At 31.8% G+C, this 27,517-nt stretch overlaps 3 protein-coding genes across 3 annotated transcripts in view; all 3 read left to right on the top strand.

The window, feature by feature from the left end:
- LOC137933194 (BMP and activin membrane-bound inhibitor homolog) overlaps positions 1 to 4,623 on the top strand; it is a 110,011-nt gene extending 105,388 nt beyond the window's left edge. Inside the window, exons 4-5 of the mRNA XM_068777032.1 lie at positions 1,736 to 1,907; positions 2,665 to 4,623. Coding sequence (XP_068633133.1) covers positions 1,736 to 1,907; positions 2,665 to 2,836 — 344 coding nt within the window. The 3' untranslated portion in view covers positions 2,837 to 4,623. The remainder of the gene's footprint in view (positions 1 to 1,735; positions 1,908 to 2,664) is intronic.
- Positions 4,624 to 10,249: 5,626 nt separating this feature from the next.
- Positions 10,250 to 12,530, top strand: LOC137933449 (4-hydroxyphenylpyruvate dioxygenase-like). Its single transcript, XM_068777402.1, has 3 exons — positions 10,250 to 10,327; positions 10,970 to 11,071; positions 11,574 to 12,530. Exons 1-3 carry the CDS (start codon positions 10,250 to 10,252, stop codon positions 12,528 to 12,530), a joined length of 1,137 nt encoding a protein of 378 aa, XP_068633503.1.
- Positions 12,531 to 17,485: 4,955 nt separating this feature from the next.
- On the top strand, positions 17,486 to 26,298 carry LOC137933225 (4-hydroxyphenylpyruvate dioxygenase-like). Its single transcript, XM_068777080.1, has 9 exons — positions 17,486 to 17,573; positions 18,000 to 18,089; positions 20,127 to 20,231; positions 20,845 to 21,060; positions 21,698 to 21,798; positions 22,093 to 22,197; positions 23,869 to 24,076; positions 25,498 to 25,737; positions 26,176 to 26,298. The coding sequence occupies exons 1-9, from the start codon at positions 17,571 to 17,573 to the stop codon at positions 26,248 to 26,250; spliced, it is 1,143 nt and encodes a 380-aa protein (XP_068633181.1). The 5' UTR covers positions 17,486 to 17,570; the 3' UTR covers positions 26,251 to 26,298.
- The last annotated feature ends 1,219 nt before the right edge of the window (positions 26,299 to 27,517 follow it).

The raw sequence follows: 27,517 nt of genomic DNA, 5'->3' as shown, positions 1-27,517 counted from the left end.
GTCAACAATTGTAAACAAAATAAAGGATGTGTTTACATGTAGTTCTTTTTTATGTGGACATGAAACTACAATTTAAATTAATATATCCCACTAACCAAAATAAAAATTTTCTGTCTATGTTTTTGTTAGTGTATTATTTTTTTTCTTTTACGACCTTGCCGAGTAATTACAAGAGCATGTGCATAGATAATCGCCAACTACGCGACAGTGAACATTATGCTTGTACTTGTACGACAGTCTTATGGACCACTACCATCCACAAAGAAGAGTCGTTGACTCTCCTAAAGATTAAAACGTAATTGGATATACAGTTTAAGTGTCCAGTCGCTTGCCGTGCAAACACGGCTGCTATACGTCCATATAACAAGTGCTCTCTCCCCGTTAAGGGAAGCCATTCATTTCACAGACAGTCTCTAGTTACAACGTGCAAGAAATATATTTTTAAAAGATAAATACATAATGGACACAACAAATACATAAACAGAAAAAAGAGCAGTAACAGATGTCACTGAAACTAAAAGTTCACTGAACTAAAAATTCAGCTCGAAGTCGCATAGATTGGACGCAAAACAAATAAATTTGCTATAATATATCCTTGTAAACAAAATGTAGTTTACGGAAACAGAGTGATCCGCGAACTCTATACGCTTAAACTGAAACAGCCTGCGAGACTAATAGCGTCGATTTCAACAGAATAAGAGAGCTTGTAAAAAAGAACACCGTGTTCACATTATTCAGTTGAAGTAAACCTTAAAGTAGTAATAAGTATTGAGTGACTATTTTCTTGGCACAAATATACTAAAACTTTAATCCCAATGTGTCTTATGTAACTTCTGATTTTTTCGCCTATTGTTGTATATATATTTAAGAACATTACCAGCGTCTTCCGACGACTTTAATAGGGTCGCCTGTCCACGTTGTGGTTTCGTTCTATTTTGCGCTTGCTGGTCCGTGGTATCCAATAGAACCTTAAAGCCTCAGATGCCATATGTTCTGCGCGCCAAATGTCTATTACCAATTAATTTTCCTATCGGTCAAGCTCAGATTTCGATACCTCATTCCTGATGGTATTCAATAGAGAACGGCAATCACACAAATATATTGCGGACTATTTTATGCTTCAGTACTACCACGGCTTTGTTTTGTCAAAGTTAGCTTAATAATAACATATTTACAGTATTTTAAGGTACACCTATCCCCCGATTTACACCGTACTTGTTTTATACGTTTTCGTTTTTACACGGTTTTCACAAAAAAAATTCGAAGCAATTGTTAATAACCAATTTTATTACCATCTCTCCTAATGTAAATATTTCTGCTTCAAACATCGAATCGGCACAAATAACTTCGAGTGATGAAAGTGAATTCGAACCTTCGATTCCGAAATTTCTGACAGCGGTAAATGATAATAAAACACCTTCGGTTTTATTTTTTGTTCTTTTGTTTAATGTATTGTACTAAAGTAAAAATTTATGTAATAAATTAAACATAATAATATATTAAATATTTTAACTTGTCAATGAATTTCTTTTTATATCTGTGTACACCTAAAAATATTGAAAAAAAAATCACAACTGTTAAATAACAAAATTATGCATTTTCTGCAAGCTTTTCGATTTACACGGTTTTGACTTGAAAATTTTTAATTTTCGATTTACACGCTTTTCTCAGGAACGTATCTACCGTGTAAATCGGGGGATAGGTGTATATTTAAAAGTAATCTCGTTTTTCACAGATCCGAACGCAGTGGCGACAGAGCGTGGAGCGACGTACAATGGCGAGGTGTGGTTCAAAGCCGCAACCATTGCAGTGCCGGTTTGCGGAGCCCTCATCTTGTTCCTCCTGGTCGCTGTTGCAGTGCGCTTGCTGAGAGCTGACGCCTTACTTCACGCCGATAGAAAACTAAGGTAAAAATGACAATGTTCCACCATATTTGAGCAATCTTGACATTTTTGCTAAAAACTTCTTCATTGATTATAGATATAAAAGCTTTAAAGATAATTCATTTGTCTTCAAACAGCTTCTTCATTTCCAATCACCCTTTATAAAGTGATCACAGTAAAACTCTCTTGAAATGCAACAGTAGGCCTGTTTTGATATTTAAATACTTATATAGATTATTTGTTATATTAGATACTTATATAAATTTGATATTTTTGATAGTTTAAATTCTGTAGGGACAGGTAGTAAACAATACAGTTAAAAATAAAACTAAACAAGAAACCTCGATTTGGGCCATCGTCACACAAGCTGTCACTTAGAAATAATGTTTACATAGGGTCCCATTATTAATTTATAATTGTTATGTGGGATAGACAAATGTTATTTTTCATTTTCATTTTTTCAACATTCTTGAGTGAGAAAGAGCCATTTTCGGTGAATATGGTAGTTGGTATATAAAAGCATTTGTTCATTATCTAAATATTACGCCAATTTTTAACTATAAATTAATTGTCTCAAATAAACTAGGTTGACTCTGCCTAATTTCGGTTTAAATTTCATAAAAATAATACATTTTTATTACCACTTATTTTTGTCTATTGATTACTATACTAGTAATATATATAAAGACCAGTGCGATTTAAAAAAGGGTTATCGATTTTTACATAAATTTAAATATATAATCAGACATGATTATTTACGTCTATATTTCTTTATTTACAGAGGCGGTTACATGTCCCCCGGCCAGCATTGTACGGAGGACGTTAAGAAAGTGTGGGTGGGGAGCTCCTCCTCCCCCCTGTTAGTGGCGCCAGGCGGCTGCCTCGTCGCAGTGGAGAGAGCACAATTAGTCGACGTACCCCCTTCCACTCAACTCTGTGATATCCAGCGGTAAACCACCGCAAACGGAAACGCAATCTCTTTAGCGAGCTGTACCGTGAAGTGACCACTTTGTATGTACTTGCTTGTGTTGGTGTGTGTGATATGAGGCTTAAATTCTCGTGAACTATCTTGTCAATTTATTGACGGTTTAAGTGCTATTGTTAAATAACAGATGGCGCTGTTCAAGTTTTTGCTATACGGTACTAGGTGGCGCTGATACTGCCGATTTAAAATATTGATGAATGGGGAAAAAACATTTATTTATCATTTATCAAATCTAATTCATCGTAATCTATACGGTTCAATTGTATTAATATATTACGCTACCTAGCTCAAAACATGGCCTATTGTAACGGCACTTTATAAAGACTGATTTTGAAACCAATTTTTGCCTTGTGCTATGATCGTAAGAAATATGGAAGGACTATACGCATTGAAGATTTTGCAACGATTTCATTTCTATTTTGTGATAAGTTATACCTTCTCAAATACTTTAGTTTTCTTCTTATTAGAAATTGTTAGATTTGTGTTCTTAGAAAATTTTCATGTCGTTACAAATCAAACCTTGTATATAGTCCTCGTAAAACCTGTAATTTAATTAGTGCCTTAATAGTGTACAACGAGAGATAATATGGTTGTTCTATTAAAATAATTTGTGCTTGTAATACATAAATGATGCATATTCAAACACATAAATACGAGAATTGTACTGTTTTAATTAAAATCAAATATTACTGTGGCCAAAAGTCTGGTATTCCTTAACCTAGTACGAAAACACTGCAATAATTCGAATTGCAAATCGAGATTAAAACCTTATTGATTCGTAACAAATAGAAATAGCTTAAGTGTAGACTTTCATTCACGTATTTGAAATTGGAAGATATTTAAAATCAAAAATTGGTAACTGTGTTAAGTAATTATAAATAATAAAACTGCCTGACTTTAAATAACTCCTTTTACAAATTAAACTTTTACAATCGATGTGTTTATTACATAATAATTGTTATTTGTCATGGCTAAAAAATCATATATCTACACAACAGGTTAGACATAGAGTAAATCACGTATATATATAAATAATATTAATTAAAAAGGTACTACAATATTTTTTTTGATAAATTGTTGTTTAAAAATATTGCAAATTGTTAAAATACAGATATTCTTTCGCGAACGAATAAGTGAAAATTGATTTTTTTTAATATTTTTTTAAACTCATATTTGCTGTGGTGCCTCTAATTAAATCTTTTCAATTGATCTCAGAGTTAAAGGAACTATCATTTCACGGAGCGGCTCGCGTTATACCAAAAACAAGCACATTGTATTTCTTCTAATGATATTTTCTTTTGTAAGCGCTTTTTGTTCCTTTACGTTGTGAATGTAATTCGTCTTCGAACATTGCGTGTATTCTTAGATGGACGTGAAAAGTAACGTAACAAGTTAGTTACCAAAGCATCACTTGACACTTTTATAGCGATAAATATGCACCAGTTAAAATTTTGATTTAATTTAAACTGATATTTACGTGTAAACGTTTAAACAATAAACATTATACAGGATGGGTCATTAAGTTAAGCGGATTTTATTAAATAGTATAAATAAACTGTAATAATAGAGAAGCTGGGATGAAACATTGCGATGAAATTTACGGGAACCAAGCTACCTATCCTCACTACTTGCGACTGTACCTCGCGTGATTTTTACGAACATTCATCATCGTCTGCCAATAGACACCCACTGCCTTATGAGCTATTCGATTTTGAAATTCGAACACCTTTCTGGCCCAACCTGTATAAAGCATTTCAAAAAATACTTCTATATTGTCGCAATAATTCTATTTAACACATCAAATACACATTTTTGATACATTTAATGGTGAATCTAAAGAGATTCTAACTAATTGAGCTTTATATACCCTTATTTGAATAGGCAACTAATAACATTGTCAATTCTACAACGTAACATCGCTATTATTTATAATTGTTACATTACTTTTATATGGATCTTTAATCTTGTAATTATATATACAAATCGGTTGTGAAAACAACGAAATATGACGTCACAAACAGGTTGCTTTTAGATTTTATGACTTTAAATATTTATTATTATTTATCACAAAAAATTTACTCTCGCTATAAAGAGATATTAAGGTATGAAATTTGAATTTTTGGTAAAAATCATTGAGAAGACCACATTTTTGATATAAGATTTTTTTTTGTTTTGGCTTATATTCAACTTTATTATAATTTATATTTAGACACTTAATAAAATGTAAAGAATATTCAAATGTCATACTTGATATGTTATTAACTACCTAAATTATAAGGTAAAAAACAGAGAATATTATGTAACCAAATTAAGAAGCATGATAGTACAGCGGTTAATTCAGGTCGGCAACTCTTTTTATTTTTCGCCGACTAATCAGACGCCATGACGGATTACGAATTGTCGACTGGCAAAATAAATTATTTAATTACCTTTAAAAATCGAGATTGAAATTTGAATCTTGTTTACATTTAATTACGTGCCTTAACCTTTGAAATAAATTTAATATTTTACTGATTGTAAATAGAAATACGCTGTTCGATATTCAAATTATAACATCGATTCTTTTCCTACTCGGCTTTTGTATGATCCGAGTTGATAATCACTAGTTAGACGCATTTAAATTTGTAAACCGTTCAATTCTCACAATTTATGTAAATGTTCGTATAGTCTATATTGTAAATATAGTTTTTAATAAGTTGTTACCTGTTGTAATATGCACGTATATTTCAGTGTTCAACTACACTGTTATACACCTAGTCTTTATTAATCTGATAGTTTTTATTATTTTAATATTAATTTCACGATTTAGACGAATTATTATTATTCTGTCAATTTTTTATTATTATTTATTGCACCTTTCCGGCTTTATTTTCAGTATATTTCTAAAACACTTTTTGAATCAAAATTTTTAATTCGATATCTATAATTTATATACCATTTTTTATTCATGAGTTCGATAAACAATTATTAATGGGCCTTACATTGTAAATAACTTGTAACGCCACATACCTAAGCTTTCTTTAAGGTGCCTTACCTTTGACTTATTGTGGTAGATTCGTGTAAAGCTAGAGAGGATATAATCTAGGTGCAAGTTAAAAAATACTCTGTAACGTTAGACCTGCAGTTATACTGTATATATTTTGTATAAACATGAACGAATAAAATGAAATTATTTTATTACTGGAATTATGTTGTTTTCCTATCACCCATATATTTACAAATATTTTTAAATTAAGGCTGGATGATTCTAAGGTGGTATGTGAACACTTCCCCACAGTTTCACAAGTAGCGTTAAAGAACTCCTCGAGGTCTTAGCCGGTAGGAATTATTTCCTCGCGAGACAAGAAAGGGCTGTATTGATCGACGTTGAAAAGGTTTCAGAGGTAACGTGAACAACGCATACCCTGGAACGGGACATATAAATAGCACATCACGTAGGACCAGGATTAAAAAAAGTTCATAACTATGAGGAGCTATCAGAGTCCTTAACTCCAGGCCAAGGAACGACCACCGCGAGGCATTTAATTTGTGGGAATCCCTCATAACCACGTTCCTCCACCAGAGGAATATCTTGAACATCATCACTATCGTTTCAGCCATAGAACACCCACTACTGAACAAAAGTTTTTATAGATTTCCAATTTTCTTATTCTTATTGCCAACGTCCGTCGTCTTCCGATGACCTTGAACATTTAGAAGATTCCTTCAGAGGCTGCGGGTAGAAAGAACATCTGAGCTCCTTATCTGCAGTCGGAAATTTCGATAAGGTGCGGTGGAATTAGATTACACCTAGTTTTATTCTATCCCCTCTAGCATAGCTTTAACGGAAGAATCAAAGTGACGACCACGGCACAATTTATTCTGTTCGCATTATAAAGGATGCTCCAGCTCTAACCTGAGTCATTGACACATAGACCTGAAGTGTTTTAACTACAGTAGTGTTAAAAAGCGTTCCCGTAGTTTCGACAACAGGCGTTATAAGAATACCTTCATTTTAGGCGGAAGGAGTACGTCATAACTCCTTTTTTTGTCTCTCCAGCTCTCGTGTTCATTTAGACAAGACGAAATATTTTAACAGTTTTTACTAATTATTAGAAATTTAAATTTTATTCTGAGCTTATTTAAACAGAAGGACAAATGAAACTATAAATATTAATGATAGCAATAATATCAGTATTTACAAACGTTCTGCCGATTTTATCTTTTTGATCATATTTAAGATAAATATTACGAAATGTTAACACTGCCGCGTTGCCTCTACCGCCGCGTTACAACACTGAGACAGTTTTAATATTTTAGAAAAAATAATAAATTTATTCATAAAAGACTTCTATAAACAAAATTTATACAAGCTTAGCACTTAAAAATCCATCGCAATACGGTTTTTCGCCGAGTTTGATTAACAACATCATTTTATTACTGGCAGCTTTATAATTTTTTGGATTTTTTTTCATCTATGGAAGAGGTACAGTGGTAGACGTCCAAGAGTTTATTTCTCTTTTGACAATAAATAAGTTTCTGAAGATTCTTCCGTCAGTATTTCTCCCAATATTAATACTTTTCGAAGTTGTACATTTTTAGAAAATCCCCCCTTACCTAATACATTGCTATTGAAACAGCTGCAGCAAGTTTTGGGGTCGAAAATAAAGAGCGTCAAAGGCAAATACTCTCCCAACGGGTCACTGCGCACATACCTAAGGCGCAGTACAGCGGTTTCGGTAATATAAAAGCAATCTATCGTAATTAAATCCTCTCAGGCATCTTTAAATCGAACTGCTTAATGCGTCTAAAGCAACTTCCCAAAATTAGGTCTCTTCTCGTACTTAGTCAAGAAGCGTCTGTGTGATCTAAGAGCGACAGCCTCCTAATCTAGTTAATAAGTAACATAAATGATTTGTTACTATAAATGGATTGAGATTCAGAGATAGAAAATAATCAAACATTTTAAAATGAAGTAATTCGAATTTTGAAAACGCTCTTTTTAATATATTATCATCAAGTTATTTATTGTTTCTGAAGCTATTTATTATCAGATAGAGTACGTAAATATGGGTAGTATATAAGGTTTTGTATATATAACCAATCATCCTGTGTAACATCTCAAATCTTTATAGTAAATCTGACCTTAGAAATATGGAAATAAGTTGCAACAAATTTTTTTGAAAAACTATGATATTTCTTAATACATTCTATATTAATTAATATTTTTACGAACGTAGATCTGTCGTATAGATAAATCGCCCTTATAAATATGTGAAGCTCAACTGATGTCGCAGTATTTTGTCTCGTTTCCATTTGTAATGTTAACGAAAATATAAGTCACATAGAAATAAAACAGTTAAGAAAAACTGAGTAATTTTTGTGTAAAAGAATAAAATAACCGTAAGTGTAAAATATATTTTTATATATCATAACATGTAAACTAATAATAAAACTAACATAACTTTTATTTCGTACTAGCTGTTTCGGCAGACTGTCAGTAATTATTGATCTGTCGATTTAGAACAGAAAACATAAATAATTGTATTATGTTTCAGAGTTATCACTTTATTTATTGATTAAATGTGAAATAAATTAATTAATTTTGTGACATCTGAATGTTATCTAAAGCAACTATGAAACTATAATATTAATATATTAAAAAAAATAATTTGCCGCGCACGAACTATCAAACGCGCGAAATTCAAATCGAAGTGTCAAAGCGTAAAATCCAAAGTGAACTGTCAAACGCGCGAAGTTCGAACTGAATTGTCAAACGCATAAAATTCAAAGCCAACTGTTAAACATGTAAAGTTCAAAACTGTTGAACGCTCCAAGTACCATTCTCGATTCTGTTTTTAATCCAATTTTTTAATGTTTCTATCTATGAGTTTTAAACAAGATATTAGAATATGAAATCATAGAGTAGTAGAAAAGAAATTAAACCGAACTGCAATCATTATAAACAAATATATAAAGATATAACATGAAGAGATAAAATACGCGTTTTTTGTTTCTTTTCAACGCCTATTCGAAAGAATACATAATTGTTTCTTTCTTTCATCTTATTATACAAGTGACTCCAAAAAAAATGGTCTAAATTAGTTGTGGGCTCTTCTCAAATCAGGAACATGGAAACTAACCAAGAGGACTTTATTCTGATTCTTTTTATGATATTGTGCTCTTCTGACGCTCTCTTCTCATGACGTAAAAGTAATCACTATAAATGATCCTATCTGGATGATATGAATAAAAAGAAAACGAGAAATGACAGTGAACGGTAAATTAATATGTAATTATTGTCAAGGCATTCAGACTGACACCATTACTTTTCCGTTTGATAATTATGCATTGTATACAAGGTGGTGGTGACGGCGATCTGGTTCACCTAGCAATAATCATAGCTGCAAATTAAAATTGATTATTATTTGTGTCATTTCATTTGAATTCCACCGCAATAAATACAACCAAAAATTGTAGTTCCTTCATTTAGTTTTATCCTACTGTGGGTAAGAAACGTTTTTCTACTTACAATATCGATGCGTCCTTTTTTTAAGAAAATGGATTATATTTTCTCAAAAAAATATATTATAGAATTATCAAGGTTACTTATTACTGTATAAGGGTTATGTTTGTAGATCTAAATGCTTTAAAGTGGTAAATGTTTAACTTATTGTCAAGTAATATAAAGTACAACCTTTCCAAAAAAAACTTTATAAATAGTAAATAATGTAATGATAATATAGTCAGAAAAAGCGTATTTATTAAAATTCTTTATTGTTTACCATCGCTCCTTGCACGCTTTGTATTGCCAGAAGTAATTCACCACTCACATTCCAATAGAAGCAATAAACCAATGTAACATATTTCAGAGAGATCACTTTATTTAGAATGGAAATAGGAGTTAGTATATAAATAGAGCTTATCTCTAAAACTTTTTGCTGACAAATAGGCTACAAATTTTTTAAGCTTTTACACCTATTATCAATCACCCAATTTAAACTAAATGTAACTATATTTATTTCCGGCAACTAGTTAGTAACTAAATTTTTTCTAAAGAATTAATTATTTGCACTAGATCTACTTTGATAAATCATTGAGATAATTATAATCAGTCAGCATTCCAAAATTTTATGTAATGATGAACATTAGAAGATACCAAGTCCACATCTGGACATAGGACTTCCCCATATATTTCCAATAGAACCGGTCTCGCTGTCAAACTTTATTTCTTGTGATGTCTGAATGCGGACCTAGAAAAACCTGGTAATTAAACTTTTATGCATTTATCACAAGACAATCAAAATGCAAGAGAAATGATATCCCCGGACATTTTCCTGGATACGCTTACGGTGTCAAATGTAGCCATAACTTAAAATATGTTTTTGATTTCCAGTCAAACATGTCGAAGATTGAAACAGATGAAGGAAAGCTTCTGGACTTCGACCACATCACGTTCTGGGTGGCAAATGCTAAAATGGTAAATGGTTAAATTTGTTATATTTTTTATTCATTGACTTAAGTATAAAATTACGTTTAATAGGTACTTTTTATAGTAAGATTTTCAGGTCATATGTAGACCTTAGTATGAAAGTGATAAATGTTTTTGTTAAAAAATATTCACTACACTGTATTCCCTGTTTTCGCTTCAATAGAATATTATTTGGCAAATAATTTCTTCCGCTATAGAATCATTAAAAATTATTATATCTATTTGTAATAAACTTTTACATTTACTTGTTATAAATAATTTTTTAAATCTCTCAAAGATATTGCATATTGATATTATATTATCGGTTTATGAAATGACCTCGCTAAAAATAAAAATACATATAGAATAACGGTCATATTTGATGACGGTCCAGTCTAGGTAAATAACACTTAGAACATCATAGAATAATATAGGAATCATTTTGAAAACATTACTTGCAATGAGGTTTACTTTAACACGTACATTTTGAACAACTGTTTGATGTTCCCTCTATAGATAAAGATTTTAAAAGTAAAATTATTATATCCATTACTATTGCTACATAAAAAATAATTAATTTATGTATACAACCATAGTTGTGTATAGGCTCAAAACGTATTCATACGTTAAACTATTGACGTAATGTTTCAGACTTACAGTTACTTTATAACTCGTTTCGGATTCACACCACTTGGATACCGCGCCGCTACAGACAGCAATCCCATTCAAGCATACGCAGTTAAACTGAATAAGGTAAAAAAGACAATTGTAAAACTATGTTCACAAACGCTAAATGCCGGATGCATGCCGCATCCGACCAGTGCTATTGGAAGTGTATAGGATATTCTAAGCCGTATAGCTGAAATAATGATGTTAATAGAGTTAACTATTTGACTAAAGGACGAAATTTGTATAACTATTTATACAAATTCTTGCTTTATCTTCAATGAATAATAATTAATTCATTTAATATTCTCATTTCTCTAGATGTTTACATCAATTCACTCTTTGGGTAGTTATTCTAATAAAAAATGATTGTATATGTATAAATTTTATTTGATCATTTTCTAAATACTTACGTTTACACTATAATTTTTTTTTTAATTAGAATAATTCATTTTTTATTTTCAAATAATACAACGTTTATTGTACTGATAATATATATAATCATCTTGTATAAAAAAACAACGGCTTTTTTCGCAGTGTTTTTAATTAGTAATACTGTATACATATACTAATTATTACTAAATTGCAGATAACAATAATATTCGAGTCTCCGACCACCGCCGATGGTGAGATATCTAAAGATTTAGCTTCACATGGCGACTTCGTGAAGGACGTAGCTTTTGCTGTCGATGATCTTGATGAACTGGTACAAAGAGCAAAACGAGGAGGAGCTCTGATCGTAAAGAACGTAACAGAAGACATCGGTGAAGACGGTGTAATTAGGTACGCTGTTTTGAAAACCTATGGTGACAATACACACACTCTTATAGATCGGCAGAAATACAACGGTGTGTTTCTACCCGGGTTTAGTCAAGAAGGAGACGATCCACTTAATGAACTGTTGCCCGATACAAAACTAACGTTCATCGACCACGTTGAAGCAAACATGGTGGACGGAACTCTCCAAGACACAATTGCTTGGTACGAAAACAATTTAAACATGCATAGGTTTTGGTGCGTCGACTACACACATGAACTGACACCGTACTCCTGTATTAATTCAGATTCCGTTATAAATCAAAACGAAACTGTTCTTCTATCGTTTAACGAAGCCGCTAAAGGCTTGCGTCCAACAAGCAAAGCCACTGAATTCGTTAAAGCATTAGGCACGTCCGGTGTAGAACACATCGCTTTGTACACTGACGATATTATATCAACTATTCGTAATTTAAAAGCCCGTGGCGCTGAAATACTATCATGGCCGCCAACGTACTATGAATTAATAAAAGAGAAACTCAAAAACAGTACGCTGAATGTATCAGAGAGCGTCGAACTACTCAAAGAACATGATGTCTTGATAGACTTCGATGAGCGAGGTTACATGCTGCAGGCGTTCACAAAACACGTACAAGCTCGACCGACCCTCTTCCTGGAGATTATTCAAAGAAGAAATCACAAAGGATTCGGTGCTATGAACTACAAGTGGGTTTTTGAAGCAATCGAGCGAATGGAATCGACCGACAGCAAAACTAACGAAAAGAACTAAAGATAAATTCAAAAAAAAATGGCGGGAAACACTAATTATAATACTAAATTAGAAATTAACCATATTGTACAAGTGCATATTCATTCAAATATATAAATTGATAATTATTTTTAAATCTAAAATGTTCGAATTATATTAGCGATTGATAACGATTGGCGTCTTGTAATAAAAGTGATTAAAGAATGCGAAGTAATGTCATTTTCACCAAAATGGCGGTTGCGTTGTATTTTTAAACAAAACAAATGATTGTTTTTTTTTAATTGTTTTTTTACAATCTTGACAGAATTTATGAGTAATATTAAGGTTATAATAGCAATTTTTATGTAATACATCATTTTATTAATATACAAGATGATTGAAAACAGTTGTAAAGGCGGCAAATAGGAGAATGTATACCTCATTTGCTCTCAATTAATTTATGATATAGACGATACAAAAATCAATGGTTTCTGAAATAATAAATAACGTAATGATAATATAGTAAGAAAGTGCGTTTTAAAAATTTGGATGACAACATTTAAAACTAATTATTGTTTACTGACTGTACATGTAGACTTTACATTGCTGAAACTTATTGGTCTGTCGCGTTCCAACAGAAAAACAATTAATGTCACATATTTCAGAGTGATCGCTTTAAGCATGGTTACCAGAAACAGATAAAAAAGCTTTTTGCTAATAAAGCTGTCATACCTTTAACCAATCATCCTGTATACGTAATATAAATCTGTTGTGCATAGTTTTGCTTTTATCAGGCCATGTTTACAGAATAGAAAAGTATGACTAACAAATATTGACTTATGAATTATTTATGTTTATGTATTTTGCTGTTTATCGATTCTAAGTTTAGTATTCAATAACAAACAGTAAACAAAGTTAAAATGTTTTTCCATTTGAGAAAAACAACATGTTGTTTGCAGTGAAGTAGAAATCGATGAAGTTATTTCTGAATAAATAAAGCATACCAGCAATGTCACACAATTAAAAAAAATACAATGTTACTCACCAGAGTTTACAAACATTTGGCAAAATGTTAAAGTGAAATTTGTCGAATTTCGAGATTTTATCTCTATAGAGACATAACTTCCAAAGTCACCCCGATCCGGAGAAATTGTAATATGCGAGCCTTTAAGCTTCGCCTCCTGATAGGTTTGCCAACGCGGCCACAGCGCTCTCCTCCCTCTTCCCACACCCGCAGCATCTGGACAAGCTGGTTGAGTTCAGTGTAAGCCAGGTCAGACAAAAAGAAGAATTTTTGGGAATGCCAGGTCCATCGCGTTTCAGGGAGTGAAATCGTCAATGTTTATCTGGACTAATAACCCACGTTCATCTATACCGACCAGACTCAGCGCCTTACCTCACAAAATTTCAAAATATCTCTCCCAAAAGGAATATACCATAATCACCATGCTTAGGAGGCAGATTATCGATTGCAGTCTGGTATTATGGTACGCAAAGGACGCTGTTGCCAGTGCTCCAGAAACATGTTTTTATTTACATTGTCTAAATAAAAACAATACCGGGAAAACCGTCTATGTTTTTGTGAACATACATTTTCATAGACGTATTAGGATTTATTTATTTATTTAAAGAAGCGTAAGCTCTCCTTCAACCGTTTGGTCACCTCAAATCAAAATTAACCTCAAATTACAAGATTCAACGGAAAAACAACATTAGTCAATGACAACTAAAATTACTATATTAACCATATTCTCGTCATTCAACATTTGTCCATACTTACATGAAAAATTTTAAAGTTCGTTTAGTTACAAGATCAAAAACAAATTCCAGATCAGTACAGTTCTCATTGCACCAAAACAGACGATTAATTAATTATATAATAATAAATTTATTATATAAAATAAATAATATAAAATAATTTATTATATATAATAAATTTATTATATAATAAATTTATATAATAAATTTATTATATATAATTTATATAATAAATTTATTATATAATAAATTTATATAATAAATTTATTATATATAATTTATATAATAAATTTATTATATAATAATAATAAATTTATTATATAAAATAAATAATATAAAATAATTTATTATATATAATAAATTTATTATATAATAAATTTATTATTTATTAATAACTGTAGCGCCTTTAAAAAGTAAATTCCGTAAAATTTGCGCGTAAAAACGGCTTGACAGAAAATAGGCGCTATTTGACAAACCTGAGCAGCCTCACGAAGGGTAACAACTAATACTTAATAGAAAAAAATTAAATGTCACAAACCATAAACGAGTAAATTCCTTATTTCTTCAGTTCTTTTTTAATGAAGAAAAATGATGAAGACTTTTCGTTGTAAAACGTTTATAAAGAAGAATATCCAGTATTACAGAAATGAGATTGTTCAGATGTCGAGTTGTCTCTACTTATCGATTTAAAATACTACTGGCAAAAAAATTATTATTTCAGTCACAGATTATATATAAAATACCTACTTTTTTAAAACTTCTTTTTATTTCAGCTTGTGACATTGACATAATGGAAGTTTCTGGACTGGCAAATTGCACAACATTTTGAAATAACTATCAACATAGCGTTGACCGACCACAACCGGACTCGAACCGAGTACAATGTGGGGTAGAGACGACCAAGTGAGCATACGCGTAAAAACTTATATTTCTTAACGAAATAAATCGGCTCCTATAATATTATATAATACTATATACTATAAATGTAATCACTATATTAAAACAGTTTATTTCCTAATTATTTCTTTAAATAAAGATTAAACTTTACACCAACATTAATACTTCCTTTTAAAATAATACATTAAAACTTTAGAGATTCGAACATTCATCTAATAATTTTTTTGTTACTTTCACAATATTTTTTAAAGTTTTCTTTATTTATTTATTTTATTTGGTTTTAGACAACAAACAATTGTGAAATAATAATTAGACTAATAACAATAATATATAAATTTAACATTCACTCAATTATAACCATTAAGTACAAAATAATATATAATAAAAAAGTGACATATCTAAATTTAGAAATGTACAATGCTATTTAATATTCTTGTCAACTTATCTATTTAGTGAACGTTTAAAAACCTGATTATTGTATACATTATATATAAAATTAATAACACTTCACACTGAAAGACTTTTTATTTTTAATTGCGTTATTTGACGTACATATTTTTTTAAAAGAACAATAGTTTTGGGGCAATGTTTACTGCGCGGTGGCGCCACGCCACCCCGTCTCTGTGCTTAAGCCGCCGGGTCCAGTTCTTTGCCGCATTAGCATTTAGCTGCGTCATTCCCACACCTTGTCTATGTGACCGAAGCTTGAATAAACGCGCTAATAATAACATATATAATTTGTTATTGAAGAATAAGATACTAAATAAGTTTTATACTTCTATAAGATTTTTGAAATCACTGCTTCGTTGTTTTAATCGCTTACACGTGTTTGTATGATTGAAAAATATTTTTATTTCCTAATAAACGAAACTTAGACACGTGTTCTCATTCAAATATAATAGAGTAAAAATATAAAAAACGATTTTAAGCCTGGATTCGTTGTTGAACAACCTTAATCCAATTAATTCTAAAATATCACAATTTTTACCTAAAATTGTAAAATTTTACGATCTATCCCAAGAAAATTTTAATCTTTATCACATATACGATTTAAAAATTTATAATACCGAAATTATTAATTTAGACTTCGTTGCTTATAACATAACCTATTTAAAATATGACAACTGCTGCCAATTATCTGTTCCTTTTTCTCGTTCTTTTTTTTCATAGCAAGGAATAGGCCGTTACAATTGGCGCCATTGCAAATGACAGACATTCCTTCACCAGAGGAAGTCTGCGGTATAGGTAATTCTCGACATAGAGTACTTAGGACTGGTGGTAAACATACAAATCTTTCCAATCAGACAGACTGCTTCAACTACCCGATTCATGAGCGCCTGCGAACAGGTTTTGTTAGACAACATTACAAATCAGATTTAGGAAACCGATACACTTTCCGACGTAGTGGGTCAATAGATTAAAATTTAGAAAACAAGTAATTTTATATTACAATTATATTTAAATAAAAGTAATTTTAACAGTGTATTTAAATAAACAATGAACAATTATCCGCAGATAATTTAACGAGAACAACTAATTACAAAGGAAAACATAGTGTTTACGTTACAAAAACTGTTGACAAGCGCGTGGACTATATAAACGGATTAAATAAATGATGATGGTAATTTAAATATAATATTTCAAAAACTAAGTGTCAGTAAAATAATAATTAACAATAGACTGACATAACAAGCATTTGTTTAAGGAACATAGTGCGACGCTTTTCGTCGCCTACGAAGGAAGCGATGTTCCCTACCTCAATCCTCTCATCTATTTTGATCTCCAACTGAGTTGTCCAACTCTGTCTTCCGAATGCGGGACAGCGGGCAATGAAGTGCTCTACGGTCTGGTCCACTGCTGGGACACAGGCGCACGAGGGACTCTCCCTGACCTTAAACCTTTATAAGTACGCAGCGAATCTCCCGTGCCCCGTGAATATTTGGACCACAGCCGTGTCCAGCTCCAACAATCATGCATAGACGCCCATAGACGCCCACTACAAGGTATAGGCCTTCTCCAAAGATATCTATTGAAGGTGTGGTATAACGGTAGGCTGAGGTCGCTGCTGCCTATCCTCCGAAGACTTGTTAGCAATCAGTGGCAATCCTACTCAATGATTGCTTTCCGGGAATCGAACTCGCGACCTTCGATTGCAAATCTGAACCCTATTTAACATACATATGTCAAATAAATGATCTGTATTGTTGATTATTTGGTCATTATATCAAACGTTTGCACGGCGGTGTTTACGGCGCGTGTGAATGCCTCTTTATATTGTTTTCTCGCATATTACAAGAAGCTATAAATTCCAGGTTTCCGACACGAATATAAAATCGATGGAGGTGATTTTCTTTTCAGTTCTCTAGTGAATGACACAGGACATTGATTTAAACAATTCTTTGACTCGTAGTAAAAAACTGTTTTGAGATGGTGAGTAATATTTATTGATGTGTGTTTACTGAGTCGATATTTTTTTTAAATTTATGTCACTTTGATAACGTTATCAAAGGAAGTAATTTTCATGTAATTATTTAATTGTGGGTAAGTTAAGGAACATTAATTAAGGTTCAGAATTAATTTTCGTTTGAGCTGCTTCATTATAGAAGATATCAATCTTTTTATTATAGCAGCAAAAATTTGCTATGGCATTTTAGGATACTTTTTGTTTTATTTTTTAATATTCGTCTGTTCAGTTTATAAATAAACTCATTAAATATTTTATTTTGATTTACAGTGTTTTATTTCAATTCAAAAAATTATCTACATATATAGTTTTTTTATGTAGTGTTCCATGGTTTTTTTGTTGCTCTAAAATCAGAATTGTTATTAAAAATGAATCTTCTCCCTTTTCACCAGACTTCATATACCGACAAGGGGCCGAAGCCAGCTGACGGACGGTTTTTGGCCTTCGATCACATCACATACTGGGTGTCAAATGCTAAACAGGTACGTTTAAGAAACCGACAGCAAGGTTTTGATTTCTTTACTAGCATATAATGAATCGTACCATCCATAACAACGCGGTATGGTTCCGACAGTATGTGAAGAAGTTTAATTATCGAACTTAACCATTAAAATTCTAACTTAATTGCAGATAGCCTTTAGACATTTATTAAATTAAAGTACATACAAAGATAATATAGTTTAATTAAAAATACATGCATATAGAACACATATACAAGAAGACATAGAAATTTCAATTTCAATTTTAAAATTACGAACAAATTAAAGTTTAAGTTTTAAAAATTAATAATTTTCCATCTGTTTTGTTTCTACATTTTACTTTAACTTTTTGTTTCTATACATATATATTTACATCAACGATGATATCTTTGCAAATATATATAAAAAGCAATAGAAAATTATGTATTATAAAAGTTACAATTACAATTTTAGATTGTTAATAATTTGTTTATGCGCTTTTAGACATTGGCTTTGTATAGTACAGGCTGTCCTAGCCTAGCTTCGCATATCCCGGACTGCCCTTTGCAGGTGTAACTTCATAAAATCCATTCCTGGTAATATTTAACATGCTAAAAAATATTCTGGTCAAGTTTTATACCCAAAAGATCAATAGTTTTAAAATATATATTTTTTTAGTCAACGCCGCTTCTACTCCCTTTTGAAAGAATTGTGTGAAATCAGTTCTTAGCTATCCGTTACTTGACAAAAGACATCATTTTCTTACCAAATTTAAATTTTAAGGTATTAGCCTTATTTCCAGAGAAATCGTGATGTGTAATAACATAATCAATAATTACCAATTAAATTAAAAATCTTTAAAGATCTTAAATACTTAATAATTTGAAGGAATTGTTTGTTAATTAAAAATATTGTTTAGTTTGTTATAGTTGTAGATATACTTACATAGATAATATCTCAGGCTGATAAATTAAAAGATTATTTATGAAATATAATAATAGTATCATTTGTTAATAAATCTCATTTATAAATAATGGTGTAGTCTTTCGTAGCACAAAATGTAGTTTCCTCTTATGTCTTAAGAGTAATGAATAATAAGTATTTTAATTTCACTTAATACACTAATTACTAAGTCTAATACATTGTTAAAATTTACATATTGTAATTTTTTACTTTTATTTAAATGATCTTATAAAAGGTAAGCAATCTTTCAAAAAATATTTAAAATAAATGTACATAAGTACAGAATTTCGTATTACCTTTGTAAATGTCATCCAATATTCAAATTACATACTCACTACATTTTTATAATGTTTGATAAGAAGTTTTGGTGCCGTATATTTTCGTTAAAATTTTGCAAACGATATTATTAAACTTAATTTTATAATTATATTTATCGAAGTCATTGCCAGAACAAAAAAAGTCTTACGGATTGAAATAGAGCTTCATGAAGTTACTTTGACAAAAAAAAATTTAGACGAAGATCGTAACCTCGGGACTAAGTAACAATCTTCAAACACATAAATGACAACTCTGTTATGCTTAACTATTAGAGGTAAACAGCTTTTTTGGTAATGAACTAAAATATAATAATTGAGAACATTTTTTCACATTTTTACACTGCTGAACGTAGGCTTCTCTCTTATATTACCAACGAAAGTCATTGTAAGCGACCTGGCCAATGCACAGGGCATGTCGGAAATTTTTGTTTGCGTAAAGATCTCCACAATCCTGATTCAATCTTGTGAAAAAATCCCGAGCATAACTCTCTCAATAGCTCATTGAACGACTGTCAGCTTACCTACCTAGGCCAAAAGTGAAAGACTACATTCCTGTACCGTTATCAAAGATATCACGACTTATATATACGTATGATCTCATTTAACCCGTAAACTAACTGGATGATCAAAATGTTTTAATATATTTCATGTAACAGTTTTACGCATGTTTATATCACATGATATACAAAAATAGCACGAGAAAACGAATATATTACAAGCCGGTTTTCATATGAAATATATTATAGCTGACATTTATAGAAAATTTGCGGTCCTGTTCTAGGCGGCCAGTTACTACGTCACCAGGTTCGGATTCGAACCGCTGGCGTACAAAGGACTGGAGACGGGTTCGAGAAAGATCGTGTCACAGGCCGTCAAATTAAACAAGGTAAAATAATATTAACATTGGTTAATACATGTTAACACATTATACGACTCTACACGTGCGTAGATTACCATATTTTAAACTTAAATATAGTTCTCAATTCAAAATTTTATGCATATAGAGTATAAATAGAGCTATAAATATTACACATCGACCTTTGGAAAGAGACAGAGACGCGCGACTGTCAAAACGTCACATAGGATGTGTGCGACAGAGAGAATGCTTTACGAAGCCGAAATTAGCCGATTGTCTCTTTCCAAAGGTCGATGTGCAATATTTATCGCCGGGTATTGTACGAAGTTTATAAGGATATAACGAATGTAGAACAATTTTTAAATGTATCCTCTATGTTTATTCTTGTAATAAAAACGCCCACTGTACTTTCTTCTTTACTATTATGCAATTATGTATATATTTTCTAGCGTGTACAATAAAGATTATTAAATGAAATTAGATTCATTTATTTAGAGACATCGCACTAAAGTGTACTGTAAAGTCGTACACAGTTGCTCACAAAAGAGTATAATGGCACGCAGTTTATTTCAAAGTAATTTATTTAAGTTAAAATAAATACCGTACTTCTTTATATATGTTGAATTTTTAATATCCCTTTTAGATTATCTTCGTGTTCCAAGCTCAATACGACCCTGAGGACACGCCGCTGGTGAATCAAGTCGCGTACCACGGTGACTTTGTTAAGGACGTGGCCTTTCAAGTAGAAAACCTAGACTACATTCTCGCATACGCGAAAAAGCAAGGCGCCGTGGTCGTTAAAGATCTTTGGGAGGAGACCGACGAACATGGCGTCGTTAGAATGGCCACTCTTAAAACGGTAAGTATTATTTACTACATTATTAATAAAGTAAATGTTTTTTGAAAATGGAATTCAATATCATCATTTCTGAAAATAGATCTCCCCATAGATTTTGCAATAAGACCTTATTGGTTGCGACCTACATCCAGCGTACAATGAAATTATCGTAAAAAACGTTTAGAAAAAAAAAAACTTCTATATTTAAAATGAACTTAAATCATATCACCTCACTATTACAAAGTAGCTAAAACATAAATGCGTTATGTTGGCAACTATGCAAATTATGTTTTAATTTTCTTTTCACCAACATAGCGCAAGGAATTGGCAAGGTACAGGCAGCATACAAGTCGCATGTGGCTCTATGAATAGTTGCTAAAATAGCTAACGCATTTATTATAACACGCTAAAATAGTTTTAATGTTCGTTGAAACCTTTTTCTGGAGAGGAGACCACGGCAACACAGCACGTAGTAGGACGTGCAAGGTGGACAGACAAGCTTGTTAAAGTTTTTGGAAGATGCCCGATACAGACCGCTTTCAAGCGGTCTTTTTGGAAATCTATAAAGGATGCCTATTTCTCGCCCTTGATTATACGATGATAAATTTTCTACAAGTTCTATAGAAGAATTTAATTAAAAAAGTTCTCATTTGATTAGTACGGAGACAACACACACACGTTGGTGGACCGCTCGCAGTACAAGGGATCGTTCCTTCCGGGATACGAGCCCTTACAGCCAGATTGCATAAATAAATATTTGTAAGTATATATTTGTAAGATACAGGTATATCACTCCGGCATTTGATTTGGCACGACGAGGAGAAAGAGTAAAATTTACGACCACGAACGGCTGGGTTTAATTTTATGAAGCCATTATCATTTTACAGGGCTCCGACTGCTTGGTTACAAACGATTATGTTTGTGTAAGATTAATATTAAACGAAACCAAATAATAAACCAAATCAAATCAAAAGCCGGGTACTATTTCAAAGTTTTAGAGTTTGTTTAAATTTTATTCTCGGAGTTACGTTAAAAGTTGTAACATTTCGACAGACCCAAGGTGGAGATAAACTTCGTGGACCACGTGGTAGGCAATCAGCCGGACCAGGGCATGGAAGAAGCAGCGTCGTGGTATGAACGCTGTTTGCAATTCCACAGGTTAGAAAATATAAATTGGTTGGCCCTTTTACAATACTTCCTTCATAATTTTTTTTTCACTCCTCAGTCATTTTTTCATTTCAAAACGTGTCTGTCTTGAAACGCATCGACGAAAACTGAATTAAATTTTCAATTCATTAGAAAGGGATTAATATATTTAACATCCTTAGTTACAAGTTCTACAATGAACTTTCTGAGCTCCATTTAAAAATTTACATTACACTAATGAACTGTTTTAGATTCGATTTAATTTCATTAAGATTCTTAAAAATATCAGTAGTGCAAATGTATTAAAAATAATAAAATGCCTCTTAGGTTTACTGTAATATTACCTATATAATAATACAATTCAGCAGATAACATATGTGTCGAAACATATGAAATAAAAGTAATTTTCAACGGATTCTTACCACGGTTTATTTATAAGTCCTGTCGTTCCGAGTGCTTTGTAACATGGTTACAGGTATAACAGAAGTGTATATTGGACGTCAAAATAAATTTAAAAATAAATTAAGAGATACTTCCGTTGAGGATAAATTATAATTCATGATCTATTGTTAAAATAAGTATTATATATTAAACGTACCAGCTATAGTCAAGTTCAGTCTGTGAAAATGAAGTTTTAAACTTTTTATTACAAATTTAAATTTAGAATGGATTCGTCATTACAGAATGAACAATTTTTGAATAGGTCGAATGTAAATTAGGCGTTAAAACAAAACATATTTTAGAATGCCTATAATTACGACGCAAGTTGTAATGTAATGAATTATAATATGAGCTGTGAAAACGAAGAAGCTGTGACCGCCCCGCAAGGTTAAAAGCATCGACAACAAATACAAAAATTACAAAAAATCTACGAATACGACCTAAGTTGATACATAATTATAATTGAAGGTAAAACTTGTATCTTTTTAACGAAAAACATAATTAATTTACATTATAATGAATGCTTGTTACTTAGACTGGTTCTTTAAAATATTCATATCGATTTGACGTCACTGCAACATTTGGTGAGCAAAAATAGCAGTGTTGTTATTTGAAGGGTATAGGCAAGTAAAATATTGACCTAAAAATTAATAAAAACATGACGACGCCCAACATTTCATAAGTATATTTATTATATTTTAATGCCTGTAAATACCCCGCGTTGTTTTTTGTAAACGATCTGCTCTAAATTTTACTTTTTATTAATTCGCTTTATTTTATCTATGGGAGCTCTTTTACTGTAGAAAATGTTAATAATTAAAAGACAAAATACAGTCTCTGCCTTTTGGCTGCAGAGCATTTCAGTTGGCTAAAAGGATATACAATAGACAAATTACAAAGAACAGATTTTTATTGACTATTGGTTTGGTTCGTTTAAATTTAACGTTACGAAAACTGTCATCATAATCATAAAAGCCGTAGAGTAGGCATCACCCAAATATCGTCACGTTGACCAGACCAGTCTTGCGCTGCCCGCATTCAACGACTGTCATCGCGTCATCCAGGACCTTGACTGAGTCTTCGGTTCCCCTATTAAGCCTACTCACTAGACGAAAACTTTACAATCATAAAATTATGATTACGAAGAGAAATTTGATACTTGAACATGTGTTGCCTCATGTTCAAGTATCAAATTTTTCTTCTTAAGTATCAAATAGACGCAATCATTATTTACTTCTATAGATTCTGGTCAGTGGACGACAAGCAGGTTTGCACCGAGTACTCGGCTCTGCGGTCTATTGTGATGGCGAACTGGGAGGAGACCGTGAAGATGCCGATCAACGAACCCGCGCCAGGGAAAAGGAAGAGCCAGATCCAGGAGTACGTCGAATACCACGGGGGAGCTGGTGTGCAGCATATTGCCATTAACACTGAGGACATTATAACTGCGGTAAAAATATTTAAAATATTCAGCGATCTGATCTTAAAATGAATTGGGAACTTTAACCCTCAACTAATTGTTCTTGATTCGATAACTTTAAATGACTCTTAGTTTATAAAGTTACTTATTATATAAAAATATCCTGATGTTGAACAAAAAAATAGGCTAATTGTAATGTATCTGTGATATTATGGGAACGCTGGAGAAGGATGGGAGACGATATTCGAAAGGTATGCGAAGAATGATAAAAAATAATAGAATAAGTGAAGGAAGAAAAAAAAAATATTACACCGTATGAAAATAAAGAGCCTGCTCATAATTACAAGATTTAAAAGAGAGACCCCGTTAACGGGACCAAAAAAACTCCCTAGTCTATATGCGTCTTTCCTGACGGGGTTGATTGATTAATCCCCAACATGATCACCGGAAAAGTGTAAAGACAGCGACATGCCCGTGGCCCGGTTCGATTAAATCCGAACCTAGTACACAAATACACACCACCTAAGGTCACAACATAGTGCGCGACAAACTTTTCAAAAATGGTCACGATCATCATTTTATTTCATTTGGACCCGCGTTCTTTAAAGATTGCCCTTGGTATGAGCGGTAAGTTGCCGATAATCCTCATTGATACTTAAGCTAGAGTGGGTGCTGGCAGTGCAGAACTTTTGCCGCCCGGGGCGATCTCCAGTTTGCCGCCCCTTCTATTATAAGTCAATCAAATAGTGATTTTTTATAAATTAATACACATAAATAAATTATTAAGTTATTTCATCAATATTAATTAATACACAGAGTAAATTTTTTTAGACATATGTGTATGCACTCGTAAACATATTTATATAATATCTACTCTTCTTTCTAGCTTTCATACTAGAAAAATCGTGTGTAATGCTCTCAAAATTAAAATTATTTGTAATTTCTTGTTCTTTTGGCAATATTGCAAGAGTTTTTGGTCTTAATTGACTCATTGTAGAACGAGGATAATTTTTTATCAACTTCAATTTTGAGAAGTTTCTTTCGCAACTACCGACTGATTGAAATTGTTAAAAAAATTCTTAACAAAATTACAATGTTGGGAACTGAATTTTAATTTATTATTCAAGAAAGAAAATAAATATGAAATGAATATGTTGCTTTTTACAACTATAAGTAAATTTAAAAAATGCCGCCCCACGGTAAGTGCCGCCCGGTGCGAACCGCACCCACCGCCCCCCCCTAGGTACGCCACTGGGTGATGGGGTTGATGAAGCAGTACCCAGACCAGTGGGAGTGAAATAGGTTATCACAGGGTTCATTGTCTAATGCGCTGAAATTAAAAAAAAAACCCTTAATCCACATACGTACCCGTTTGAATCAGAGGCACTGCTCACCAGTTGCTATAATTAAAGTCTTTAATTTAAATGTAAAATTAAGTTCCGTTGGCACAGATCGAAAATCTCCGGAGCCGCGGAGTGGAGTTCCTCTCCATACCCTCAAAATACTACAAGATCATCAGGGAACGACTGCAGCACAGTAAAGTGCGCGTCGCGGAGAGCATCGACGTACTCGAGCGGCTAAATATCCTCATCGACTACGACGATGACGGCTACCTCTTACAGATATTCACCAAGAACACGCAGGATAGGCCAACATTGTTCTTGGAAGTCATCCAAAGAAGAAACCACAACGTAATTATTATTTTTTATTAGTACTCTTCATTTATTTCGCAAAAAAATCGGCGCGACGTATATCAATTATTTTTTTAAAAAATGTTGCGAGGAAAGGAACATGTGTGTATGAAAGATGTACCACATTATTGACCCGTCCAAAAAAATTGTTATTGTAAGTAGCATAGAAGAGTCTTTAAGAAATTTATTTTTAAAAATGTATTAATATGATGGGCGATGGCGTAAAATCTTTTAAACGAGTCAAAGCTCTACAAGTAATTGTTTAAACAAAAACTATTTTTTTAAAACAGACTACAATAATAATTAAAAATATAACAATTTCAAAAAAAAACTTTCCCAACCAACCCAAACGAGCGTTACGCAATAGTTTTTTGTCTGTTAGGATAAAATTAGGTCTTATATTGTGTCTATCGTCATTTAATTAAATTTTCTTTTCAGGGATTTGGTGCTGGCAACTTCAAAACATTATTCGAATCAATCGAATTGGAACAGGAAAAACGTGGCAACCTGTAATTATTTATATAAAATGTTTTTTATGTATATATGATTTTTTTAAATTTAGTTTTAAGAATAAATATTAATTACCTTAATAGATATTATTGTAATGTATATCAGTTCTGTAAAAAATAAAATAGAAAAAATATCGTTAGAGTTTCATTTATATTTTAAATAACAACCTGATTTACATTTCCTGTTTACATTATCTGTAATTTTTTTTGCAAAACGATTGTTGATTATTCAATTCTTTTTTAAAATAAACGGATATTTTTAAGGAAAATTCAATTTTTTTTAATTAAAGTAGGCATTTAGATGTATATTGAAAAGTCGATTATTTTAACATTAAATATTGAGAAGCGCTAGCCAAAACCTCAACAGCTGCTCTTTTAAATCAAATTTAACAATTTTTCATGTGTATATTATAATATGAACTGTGTAATTAAATCACCAATCCGTTACGAACAATCAGAAATTCTTGAATACTATAATAAGATTCATTTAATAATATAATTTTAATTTTTGATTTAAAACTAAGCAAATGAAGGTACAAGCTACACTGAGACCCATGAATGATTTGTTAACTTTTTGAAGACGATATTTAGACCTTACTAGTTTATAATTTAGTTATTTCATTCACATATAAATGACAACTTTGATAACTTTAAGTCATTGTTTGGAATAAATTTATTTAATAATATTTTTCAGGGAACCTCGAGCTATTAAATTACAGGCAACACAGATCTATTTTTTGTAAAAATTGAAATTTGAACTTTTTGGTTTTGAACTCTCGATTTCTGAAATAATGATATAACTTATGACAAAATAATTAGAAGAAACCTGTTTCTTTTAAACATTTTTGAAAATAATTTCAATTTTATTCAATAAAACTAGTCATTCCCTGGTAAGATTATAGTACGAACCAAGGCTTCCCGAGGAGCCCTCAAGTTTCGTTACCTTGACAGAGGTTATAGACTAAACGCTCCCTGCGCCCTGCCTCCTCGATCAAATCACCCTGAAAGTTTATTTCCGTATAATTTTTTTAACAAGTATACCATATAAAACCTTCATATTTAACAATTTCCAAAAAATTTTGGCAGCCATTTCTAATCAGTTCCACGAGACCCTTACCCATGTAGCACTTAGTTTAGGGACCTACAACCTAAACAGCTCAACTTAATAAGTCATTGCCAAATTCCGAAACGATACCTTGGAGAATATAATAAGAAATGCTTCATCAGCTGTAAAATAAAATTTTTAAATATACATCATGAGGCATTCGTGT

Source organism: Battus philenor, unplaced genomic scaffold (genome assembly GCF_028537555.1).
Source record: "Battus philenor isolate CCGP_79_NKW_IND1 unplaced genomic scaffold, ilBatPhil1.0.hap1 SCAF_13, whole genome shotgun sequence".
Lineage (NCBI taxonomy): Eukaryota > Metazoa > Arthropoda > Insecta > Lepidoptera > Papilionidae > Battus > Battus philenor.
The sequence above is the reverse complement of the archived record's forward strand: the minus strand, read 5'-3'. Positions and strand labels throughout refer to the sequence as shown.